This window comes from Oreochromis aureus, linkage group 8 (assembly GCF_013358895.1).
Source record: "Oreochromis aureus strain Israel breed Guangdong linkage group 8, ZZ_aureus, whole genome shotgun sequence".
Classification (NCBI taxonomy): domain Eukaryota; kingdom Metazoa; phylum Chordata; class Actinopteri; order Cichliformes; family Cichlidae; genus Oreochromis; species Oreochromis aureus.
In genome coordinates this window covers 4,070,851-4,083,068 of record NC_052949.1, presented here as the reverse complement: position 1 = coordinate 4,083,068, position 12,218 = coordinate 4,070,851, and the positions used below count along the sequence as shown (strand labels likewise).

Here is a 12,218-nt window from a genome sequence, read left to right as displayed (position 1 = left end):
AGAGGACAAAGAGGCGCTGACACCAGATACATGCATATAACTCACTGCTCACTACTCTCACCTTTGCCAGCACTTAAACTAGCCACACAAATTCTCGCACATCAGCATCTTCTCATTCTGAACCTTCGCCCCCTCTCTGCTGTGGAGAAACAACTGAACGGCCCCTGTTAATCAGCCCTCCTTTCTCCCTCTGCTTTCCCAGGACATTTGCCAAGGTTACTGAGATGGGAGGGGAGGAGGGAAAGGAGCTAACACAAAGAGAGACAGGAACAGAGCAGGGGGTGAGCGACATGCAGAATATATGAGAAACCAGAGATGAGAGTCGACTGTGAGGTAAGCAGCCGCAGCAGTTTTAAGTTGCTGCGCGTGTGAGGAGGATTTTTGGATCCATCCCATCGCAGGGCAACCTTACATCTTTGGGCCGTGGGACAAGAAATTCCTCTGCTGCTGGACTGCCCAAGGAGTCAGCTGACAGGGTGGAACAAGAAGAAAGAAATGAGGAGGAGGAGGTAGGAAAGGAGGGTCCACAATGCTCTTGAAGCAGCAGGAAGGGGGCTGGGCTTCTCTGACAATACACACTGTTGAAATGCTAACTTTGACCTGTGTGCTCAAGCTGCAGGGTTTATCAGCAGCCGCTCACAGGAGGACACAACCTGCATGGTGACTTTGCTCTAAGCCGGTGATCAAGATGCAGAGCGTACCAGACGAGCGGAGGGATGAGAGGGAAAGAGGACGAGGAGGTGATGAGGAGATGTTAATCAAGAAGAGAGGGGACCCAAAGATAAAGAATGGAGGCGCAGGAGCTGAAGAGGTGGAGAAGGAGTCTCTCATGATGGAGCTGACGAGGCTGGTTCAGAAGGTGGTGAAGGAGAGCAGCTGGTGGGAGAGGAGGGGGGTCGATTGCAGTATCCTGGCAGCAGCGTTCCTCTGTCTGCCACCTGGTGAGGCACAACTTCATAGATGTGATGGCACCTGTGTTCAGTGGTTAAAAAGTCCTGCATAGATCTATGAGTTATTGTCTTGGGGGGTTTTATCAATCATTTAAGAGACAATTATTTGTGTCAGTTTGTGTTTCTGTTCTCAACCAGAAGCTCAAAGCAGGACATAGCAGCTGTGACGTCACCGAATGGTTTCTAAAGTTTCACATTAAACCCTCAAATTGGGCAGTTTAGCTATGCTGGAATTTGTTTGTTTGTTGTTGAGAGCAGAGGTGCTAAGTTATCATTTTAGCTGGTAAGCAAAGTGCGCTCACACAGACAGAGATACAGAGATAGTATTTTAACATACAATTAAAACACTATAAGTTTGCTCACCCAACCTGAAGGGAAGAATCTTTGACTTTCTCTTATGTCTTGCTCTCTGACAATGCAAGGCGTAACATTAGCCGTGTACAGTAATTGTACTGAAAATGCTCCAAAAGGAACCAACAGAACAAACAAAGTAGCTCAGAGGTCCGATGTTTTGACTTGAATGAGAGGGGGTGGAGCCTAGCAGACAGCTAGCAGCTACATTCACCTGTACGGGGATGTAGGCATGCTACAAACTTTTAAGTGTTAACAAAAACAGGTAACCTTTAATATATCAGCCTGTAAACACGTTGGACATTTTAACTGTGGGGCGTTTGTGAAGACTGATTCCCTTTTGGAGCCGGCCTCAAGTGGCCATTGGAGGTACTGCAGTTTTTGGGGACACTTCTGTGTTGCTTTAACATTTTAGTCCTGGATGGTGCTGCTTCTTTTTTTACTTGGTTAACTTTTTTTTGACAACTTCCCTAAACAACGCTGATTCTGAGGACCAAATCTGGTGTTTTGCAGTCTCCCTGCTTTCAAAAGTCTGTGATAAACATCGGATAAAGTTTTTGAAACCTTACCTAAAAATTCATCTGTCATATTTTGGTGAAAAATGACATAAAGAAAAAAAAACAGACTAGATACATTTTAATAATAGTGGGAAATGATTCATCCAAATTTGTGAGAACAATGTGTCATCATAATGGTAAAGTTCAGGTGTTTTGCTTAATATTGTCTGTTATGAAAGTCATAGTTCTGAAAAGATTGGTCATAAAATAGCAGCATACAGACGTAAATCACAAAAGTCACAGTGATATCATGATGACTCAATATTTACAATTAAAACTGTCTCATTAGTTATTTTTTTATTTTCCAGAAATACACAGTGTAGCGTTTTCTCACCGTCACCCCACAGTCTGGCTTTGCACATTCATGGAGTCTCATTTTATGTGGGTCACTGGTGGTCAGCTACTGACCTCATTTTGGACTGCTGTCTATTGTGACTCACGTCACTTGATCATTGGATCTGACAGCTTTAAGGTTCAGGCTTGACTCCAGACTCGTAGACGTAGCAGTAATTACTACAGATTAGTTCTGCAGCAGCAGCAGGTTTTTGTAACTGCTTTTTTGTGAGTTTTACCTAAAATATAAATCATTGCCAGTATATTTAATATGTCGAAATGTTTCAGAAGTAGATGTACTTGCAGAATGAGGCCGAGGGGTTTTCTGTCGCTGTGTAGCACTGAGCTCGTGACTTATCACCTTGAAATAGGCTGCTTTGAAATAGGAGGTGCGTCATATTAGCAGTTTTACTGGGTTAAAAAGGGAATGTGTCACCTAAACTCTGCTGTCAAAGGCAGCCAGAGAAGTATCAGCAGCTACAATGTCTCATGTGTTTAATTAGATGTAATCCATCCATGCTGTTAACATTTGTGACAAAAACAGAACTGACTTTGATTAGTGGATTTAAAGCTTTGTCTCATGTCCATCATCAGCCTGCTTCTACTTTATGTAGACATTAAACTATGTGCACAGTTTAAACTAACACAGTGACAGTGGAAGGAAGCTGGTGTGGTAACAGTGTCCGCCTCCAGACTGTCATCCTTTCACCTGAGCTTCCTGCCCATCATGCTGGTTTCATATTACAGAGTTTGACTCATGGTAAATGTAAGCATTTATTATGATAGCTTTTCATTTCCAGTTCTTGGAAAGGTTTACTCCGATCATGTGACATCACTTGAGCCAAAGCGTAAAACCTTGACAGAGCAGGGAATAGTGAGCAGGTTCTATTTAAAAAAGGATCTCAGCTGCTCTGCCAGCAAAGGAGGTATAAATTGGAATCTAACCCAACAGGTGGATATTGCAAATTTATGTTTTAGTGAATTTGACTTGGAGGGAGCTTGATCGGCAAGTGAGTTTCCAAAGGGGAATAGGTGGAGAGCGGGCAGGCAGGTGGAGTCCTGGTGAGCAGTTCCTCTGATTGCTGAGGTGGTGCAAAAAGGTAGACAAACAGGGTTCAGATGAAGTTTCCAAGTGAACCACAAAACACAGATTTTAAACAAAGGCGGCCTGAAAGTCACCACGCAGACAGAGATGGTGCTGTGACACCACCTGTCCTTGATACACTCCTGATGACTTCATTGCAAACAGGTGCAGCAGTGACTCACACCCAGAGGCTCTGCCCCAGGGTGGAAAAACCCAGCAAAGCCAGCCCGTCAACCCCACCTGAGAATAATGAATCAAACCAAAAGAAAACCCAAACCAGTCGTGCCGAACCGTAACAGGCAGCAAGGAAAATTTTAGAATCACAGTTTATTATTGGTTACCTGTCCTGCTTTATTCAACAATAAAAACACAAAAGTAAATCTTTAAATAGTTGCCTGATGTCTTCCTGTTCATGGTGGCTATGAGAATGTTTGCTCACTGCAAACACTTAGTGGCACTGAGCCTCAGCTGTCTGCTATCAAAGGCTGAAAGAATGTGTGTGAGTGATAACAGTAGATGTATACAATCAATGCAGCAGTAATGCAGTGTGTGTCCTGCTGCCAGTCCAAGGGTAAAGAGTCAGCATCTTTAGGATCTTTAGCATCTTTATTCCCTGCGTTCTGTCTTGCAGCCTTCCTGCTGCTGGGCTCCTCGAGGCTTCTGGGGTTTTCTGCAGGCGTGCTGCTGATGGGCGTGGCTCACGCTGTCATCACCGTCAAGGGGACACATCTGGCCAGCCACGGGGCGCTGAGCGAGTCGCAGGCCTGGGGAAGGATCTGGGCCGTCTTTTTCATCGAGGTGAGATGTGCAGAAATAAACTGAAAGGCTGTCATTAAGCACCTGCAGGGCAAAGCTTCTGTGTTCCCACACGCAGCTCTGTAGCTGTGTGCTTGAAGCAGTAGTTGGACATTCTGGGTCATTATCATGAATATGAAGCTATAGCTGCTGTGTCTTGTACTGCATCAAGCTCACAGTATAAGATAATGGATTATTTCGAATTGCGACTCATGCAAAGCTACTCTAGTAGAATCTAAGAACAAATACAGTGGTGGAAAATAATTAATTGGCACAATGAAAGATCCATAAAAACATGTTACATAAAAGTTATTAATTGATTTGAATGTCATCGAATGACGCAAGTATTTGATCCCAGAGCAAAACATGACTTCATACTTGGTGAAGACACCTTTGTTGAAGCTGGTCACCAGGTTTGTGCACATCTCAGGAGGGATTTTCGCCCACTCCTCTGTACAGAAGCTGTGTGAATCCCTCTTGGCTGCCACTTGTCATCCTGAAGCTTCAGCTCCCTCTTCAGATCCCTCTGTACCCTTAGTAGAAAAACAGCTCTGAAGCATGATGTTTCCACCTGGTCCACCACATTTCCCATGATCATCCTCACCCCATGAGCAGCAGCTGTTACCTCCTCACCAAGCTTCTTGCTGATGATCCACCCTTGTGCAGCTCTACGATCTTGTCTGTCTCTCTCCATTAAACATTAAAATACCATAAAAATTAGAAACTGTTAATGTCTTTATAAGTGAAATTCAGCAGGAGATCAAATAATAATTTCTCCCACTGTATGTAGAGCTGGAAATGGGGGAAAAAAAACATCAACTTAATTTCTAAGTGGTTGCATTTTTCCAAGAAACTATGTAACAGTAAATAAATGCATCATTCTAAATGGATGCCTCTCTGAATCACACCCTCCTCATTTGGTAATTTGCTCATTTACAACAGATTCATCAGATTAGGATTCCATGACTCTGTTTTTCCAGGACTTTTATGGCTTGATGAATGTAACGATATACACACTGAGCTGATAGCAGCGCTCTGATTTCACCAGAGCTGCCAAAACCTTCACAGTATAGTCTGTTCATTCTGAAGAGCCTCTGTGAAATTCATTAAAAATGTTCATGTTTTTCTTGACACATTTTAAACACATTGAACATGAATAGTTAACTAGTCCTTACAGCGTTGTTGCATACGTCTGCCTGTGCAGCAGTGTCCCACCGATATCCTCCCAGTCTGGTGTGTTTTTCAGCACACTCTGCATCTATGTTTAGTCCATATACACACAGGCCTTGTATTATTTATGATTTAATGGGTTAGCCATCACTGATCGCAGGAAACACCACTGGTGTAATTTTGTCTATTAATGTTGCTCAGCAAGATCCCCCAAACTGCTGTTTTTACCATGCTGCAGGGTTTGACAGTGCAGGGAAAGACTGCAACACACGTATAAATTTACCTAAATTAAAGTCATTATGAAGGTGGTGAAGAAGGCAGTTGATATTCAGATATTCAGTTATTCTGAATATCCCACCGCAGTGGTGTTGTGGGTGCTTATCAGGCAGTATATGTGTGAATTTATGATGATTTATGGTGCATTTAGTCCTTTATACCAGCTGCTGTAAGACTTTATGATTTTTAATGATTTTAGCCATGTTTGCATTAGTTGTTGGTTTTTTAATTTGTGTATTTAATTGAAACTTTATTAGGAATTAATATTGTTTTGCTGTATAGGGTGTGGGGTGGTGTGTGTATTAAGGCTGTCATGGCAACGCCATTTCCTGCACAGGATTATTAAAGGATGTAAATATCTGTTTGCTGAGTTTGTGTAGCTGCTATCTTAGCTAAGTCTCTCTCAGTCTTGGAGATTTTGAGGAGAACTCTCAACATTAGCATTTTGGTCATAACTTCGTCAAGTTATCAACTAACACTATTACGCTTATTTAGCAAGCTGCATCAATAAAATAAATAAAATCTACAGCTGCAGCACACGCTATTAGTGTATAAAATAAGTAACAGACTGACAAAATATTCTAATTTTTCTTAGCAAAATTGAAGCACAAATGTCTTGGACCACCTGTGTTAGGCACACAAAGCATGTTTATTTCTTCAACCCCAAAGGTTGCTACCTGCTATAAACAGCAAAGTTTGTAAGAGTGAATGAAGCAATGCACGTTATAAAAGATATGATTAATAAGTTTTAATGACCTTTGGTTGATTATTAATTGCTAAGAATATCCAAATCTCTTCTGACCATTGCCCTTTCCAGCTGTTAGCGGAGCTTGATAATGTTCATTGACTGTTCCATGTGCTCCATCATTGCTGCTTTATTGAACACCTCCACTTGTTTTTCACCCCTCAGATCTGTGGCTCATTCTCAGCCCGAGCCGGCATTCGGGGCCACATTAAGATGCATCACGCTCACACTAATGTCATTGGATTGGGTGACTCCAGCGTGTGGAAGGTGCCCTTCCTGCCTCGCATCATCTACCTGTTCATAGCCCCCCTGGCCGTGCCCATCATCACTCCGCTTGTTGCGCTCGGTAAGAGGTGCCAGAGGACTAAAGATGAGCCGTGTTTGCTTCAAGGTTAAATGTGAAACTCAGCGTAAAGTTGAGACACGTTTTATACCTTGTGATCCTCCTCGAGTCTCTATCTTACCTCGTCTGTGCCACTGCAGTGCAAGTTTACTCTCATGCACACTCTCATGGTTTTGCAGCTCAGCTCAAAGGACACTCTTTGGCCCACATCCTTAGGACCGTCCTGATGGTAACCCTGGGCCTGTATTCACAGTACTGGCTGCTCATTAATGTCTCCGGGTTCACGTCACCTTACGGGGCCTTGCTGTGTATGCTCGTGTGCAGGGCGATGTTCTCCGTGCCGTATATCCACGTCAACATCTTCCAGGTGAGAACACGGTATCTGTAGATCAGAATTCACTCAAGTATGAAGAGTTTAAATTGGATTATGTTGGTGTCCAATTAGTTTCCAACTAGTTTTATGTAAAATTTTCATGTCTTTGAACATTTAGAGAGCAGTAAGATGACAGATATTAAAATAATTGCCAAGCTTTTAATAATCCTCCTTCTGAATATCAAGATCTACAAAGTGGACAGTAAAAACGACTCAAAGTGGCCGACTGGACCATAATCTTATTAAGAAAATGTCTAAGCGACTGCCCAAGTCCCAGACTGATTTTCCCCTGCAGAAAAAAAGTGTATTCCTCATCTGGGTGTCAAGAATGTCCTTGTGACTGCTTTCACAGCATATTGCTGTGCTGATCATTTGAATTGAAGTGACTCTCTGCAGCTAATCTCTGAGCAGTAGCTAAACTGTGAGAACAACCGAAAAATGCAGAAGGTGTTCCTTCAAAGTAAAAGTTGTGCCTTTTGAAACGGTTGGCTGAGCTGCAGCTTTTAGTTTTTCAAGTTTTGCCACCACTGGAATACCAGCACTACCAGCACTACCACTTCATCCAGCAACAACCAGACTCCAGGAACTGTTGCCAGACAAACGGTGGCCCTGTCATGCCCAATATGTAATAAAACTCTTGAAAAATGTGCGCTTGAGAAACCTCACTAGTGTCGAATATTGCCCCCTAGTGGTCATTAAAAAGAATGCACCCACTTTTCTTACCCAGGTTATGTTAATGGAATTTCAGATGTTCCTACTTCCAGTTAGAGTCTGGATTTGTAACATAACTTATAGAAGCACTAGATCCAAAATAAAACAAGAATTATGCTTTTTTTTTAATTTTTTTTTTTTTAAATAGTGTTTTAAAGAGCCACAATTTAGAGAACTTTAGATGATTATGAATAGATACATGTATCTCATCAGTATCCATTAATAGCCACACCACATACCTTTATACTCTTTGGTCATTTTTTCTGCCTTGGAAAGGTCTTGAATTGGGGAAAACAGAAGTAATTCATGCACACGTATTCTTCACCTCTCACAGATTTATGTGTGCTCGGTTCATGTGAAATGATCATAAGGGTGTTTTTTGTAACAGGGTCTTTTGAGGAGCTTGAATGCAGCATTGTGTTCTCAGACCAGGCAGTGAACTAAAGGGATAAAAAGAAACAATTCATGCATGATTTTCCCAGATGGATTCCTGCGGGTCATTGTGTATTGTTCGGATCAAAGTGTGTGAAGGTGGATTAGAAAACACAGGTTCTTGAAGAGAAGTCAGCAGTGTAACAGTGGAAAGTGTTTGTTCTTGCTGGGGGGTTCGGACTGAAAATCGGTCCTCCCAGCTCTCCTGGGTGTGTGTGTGTGTGTGTGTGTGTGTGTGTGTGTGTGTGTGTGTGTGTGTGTGTGTGTGTGTGCCGACAGCCAACGCTAACCCCCGCCCTACCCCACCCCGCCGAACTCCATGATCTCTGTCTGAAGATAATCTTTGAGACTACACAGAAATCCCACTAAACATTTTGTGTTGTAATAAAAAGAATCTGAGCTTAACTGAAATATCTTTTAATGTTCACCATACCATCACACCCCTGCCAGCTGTCTGAACTGTTGATAGAAGGCAGTATGGATCGATGCTTTGTGTTGTTCATGCCAAATTTGGCCCTACCATCCAAATATCGCAGCAGAAATCGAGACTCATTAGACCACACGACGTTTTTCCTTCTGTTGTCCAGTGTTGGGAAGCTTGTGTGAATTGCAGCTTCAGTTTCCTGTTCTTAGCCCACACATCTCCATGCCGTAATTTCGATTCAGTTACTTTTATTATTGACTAATAAGAAATTTGGATTGACCCGTAGTTAAACAGGTGTACCTAATAAAGTGGCTGGCAAGAGTACAATAGACCACATAGCTTGTGATGCTTATGCGATGACAGACTGTTTCTAATTGCAGCATATCGGTCTGCCGATGTTTTCTCCAACTCGCCGACCAAAGAGGATTCACCAGATGACCCACGGAGTCCTGAACCTGCCGCGAAACCCTCTGCTGGACTGGATCTTTGGACACTCGCTAATCAACTGTCACGTGGAGCACCATCTCTTCCCCTTCCTGTCAGACAACATGTGTTTAAAGGTGGGACATCACAGATGAATATATTTACCTGCTTGTTGCAGAGCTGTTGGATTCTTCTTCAGAGCAAATGGCGCCAATGAAAAAGAGCACACAGTTTAAAGAGTGACCATCACAGAACTGTGGATTATTATTTCATTGCTAAATGTATTTATGTATTTCCCACTATGGTTACTTTGTTCCTCTTGTGCAGGTAAAACCTGTTGTGTCCAAATACCTGACCGAAAAGCAGCTTCCATATCAGGAGGACACCTACTTGTCCCGCCTGCACCTGTTCTTCCACAAATACCAGGAACTGATGGTGTTTGCCCCGCCCATCACAGAGCTGGTGGGGGTGCAGTGACAGAGAGAGGGCGAGAAGAAGAAAAAACCTGTTCGGACTAATGACGTCAGCCGCTCAAAAGCACAAGCATTTCTGCTGCCACAGTTTGAACCTCTAACACACGGAATAGGTCCTGAATCGATGCGTAGATTCTAATATTAGGAAATTAACCCCACGTCCTAACGATCTGAATGAATATCCTACACCTTTAGACACATTTAACACAAAGAAGAATCAAACACTGGCCTGACTGTGGACACTTGGAGCTGGATTAAACAAAGCTGTGAAGCTGACCGGGGGCCTGCCTCATAAACAAATACAACAAAGTGAGCATTGTGTGAAGAAATGGTCCTGCTTTGGAAATCTGAGAAAACCCGAGTACTTTGGCAAGAAATAGCTCAAAAATAAGGTTTCCAAAAGTAGTATAGAGGAAAATACTACTTTTGGAAACGTCAGTGGAGGGGTGACGACCATTTGTGTTTAAAAAAAAAAAAAAAAAAAAAAAAAAAAAAAAAAAAAAGACGTGACAAGAAATAACACATTTAATCTAATATTTAGGCTATTTAACCCAGTGTGCAACTCCTTGGTGTAAAAGAGACCCGAGGGAAACAGAAGCAAAAAAAAAAGTCATGAAAATACAAGCAGTTCATAATAAAACCACAAAAAACTGATGACCACGTACTCGGGTGGAGGTGTGGTCTGATACTGTGGAACAAAATCATTGGCAGATTGCAGCAAATGCCTCTCTTAGTACTTGCACTGGTACATTTCTATTAGGTGTAAAGGAGACAGATGTAATTACATTACATTTGGTTGCAGTGACCTCAGGACAAAGAAATCCAGACTTTTTGTCAAATCTGTAAAGACTATTTAGCAGAAACTGTTGAATAAGTTTCTTTTTCCTTAGAGCAGGGTGTGTTTTACATCAGTGAATTCAACCCAGGCTGTTTAGAAATGGTGGTTAAACTCGTAAAGATTTGCTTATGGAGCTCTTGACCCTGACACTGCAGGGAAATCTGAACTTGATAACCTAACTTAGCCTTTTTTCAGTTTCCTGTTGTTTTCCAAACAGTAGACCTGTTACTGTCCTACTCAATGACTAAACCACTGTTTGAAAATAGAACAAACGATTTTATAGTCCTAATAATAAAATGCAGGCAGCTGACACCTCATCTCTGAATGCTTTCACTGCTCGGTAGGATTCCAAAATTTGGCCAATCAGAAGAAAGTGGGCTTTCGGGTCATAGGATAAAAAGCTTGTTTTAGAAAGCAGTGCTACTCCAGTGGACTCTCACAATAAAAATCTAAAGCTGGAAATGTGAAGGATAGAAGGATGGGTCCTCTTTAATGTGTGTTTCCCCTGCTGTGTTTTGTTCTGGGGCCACAAAAACAGTCAAAGATGGCACGCCAGACGACCACGTTATAAAGCACAGTGATGCCAGAGGAGGTAATCAGTTGTAATCTCTCTGCATCATGAGGCAGGCCTCTGATCTCATGCACTGACCGATGGCAGAAATAATTTATTTTTGGTCAATGACACTGATTATTTCTTGGTTTTTCATAAATTAAAAAAACAAAACCAAAAAAACATCTGTAGCTCCTGGACTTGAGGTCAGCGATGTAATCGTGTGTGTGTGTGTGTGTGTGTGTGTGTGTGTGTGTGTGTGTGTGTGTGTGTGTGTGTGTGTGTGTGTGTGTGTGTGTGTGTGTGTGTGTGTGTGTGTGTGTGTGTGTGTGTGTGTGTGTGTGTGTGTGTGTGTGTGTTTTTCACAGAATAAATTCTAACATGAAGTTAGTGAAATAAAAACCATGCTATTGCTTTTTATTCCTGTAAACGAATGAGCTGCCTGTCACCCCTGCTGTCGCTCTCCTGTTTGTTTAACACTTAGGCTGTGATTTGGGTAAAAATGTGACTTAAAATATGAATAAAGGCTTTGTTTCATACTCTGACACAGAGAATACCTTAAGCAACTGTTCTGAGCCACTTAAAGTGTAGCAGAAGCAATCAGCCAGCCCAATATTCAGTTTTAGTAAACGTTTAAATGAATGTGCATTTATTCAGAGATAATCTGGGACACATTTAATCTCTGTGCTCTGACCATAAGGTAAGCATTTGCAGGTAACTGAAAATGATTTTATTCAAAGCAGCGTTCGGAAAAGCCTGGAGTTTTATGACTGCTAACGGAGATGTGGGAGATTCCAGAGAGCTGCCGCTCAGAAGAAAAGCTGAAACACGAGGACATCAGAAATCCATCAGTGCAACTTTAAACATCATAAATAAAACATGGTAATAATAATGCATTGGATTTTATATAGCGCTTTTCAAGGCACCCAAAGCGCTTTACAATGACATTATTCATTCATGCTCACATTCACACACTGGTGGAGGCAAGCTACAGGTGTAGCCACAGCTGCCCTGGGGCAGACTGACAGAAGCGAGGCTGCCATATCGCGCCATCGGCCCCTCTGGCCAACACCAGTAGGCGGTAGGGTAAAGTGTCTTGCCCAAGGACACAACGACAAGGACAGAGAGGCCGGGGATCGAACCGGCAACCTTCCGGTTACAGGTGCCCTTCCCAACCCCCTGAGCCACGGTCACCCAGTCATTTCCTGACTAAGAAGGAAAAAGAAAGGAGAAAGGGGCAATGGAGCACACAGCTGTAACAATACATCGCCGTTAAAAGGCTTATTTAAGGTAGCTGAGGCTTCCCCGAGCGACCACAGAGTGCTTTTTTAGGTAGATACAGAGCCGGATTTCAGAGATGGATTTAATTTTTAAAGTATCACAGGACATT

General features: G+C 42.5%; 1 protein-coding gene across 2 annotated transcripts; it reads left to right on the top strand.

The window, feature by feature from the left end:
* The first annotated feature begins 275 nt into the window (after window positions 1-275).
* fads6 (fatty acid desaturase 6) lies at window positions 276-10,049 on the top strand. Of its 2 annotated transcripts, XM_039616064.1 has the most exons (7): window positions 276-509; window positions 614-941; window positions 3,907-4,073; window positions 6,427-6,607; window positions 6,784-6,971; window positions 8,925-9,104; window positions 9,295-9,444. In XM_039616064.1, exons 2-7 carry the CDS (start codon window positions 689-691, stop codon window positions 9,442-9,444), a joined length of 1,119 nt encoding a protein of 372 aa, XP_039471998.1. In that variant the 5' UTR covers window positions 276-509; window positions 614-688. The 2 variants fall into 2 exon arrangements, with proteins under 2 accessions (XP_039471998.1, XP_031606297.1); XM_031750437.2 differs by lacking the exon at window positions 276-509 and having other exon boundaries at window positions 689-941; window positions 9,295-10,049.
* Window positions 10,050-12,218: the final 2,169 nt, after the last annotated feature.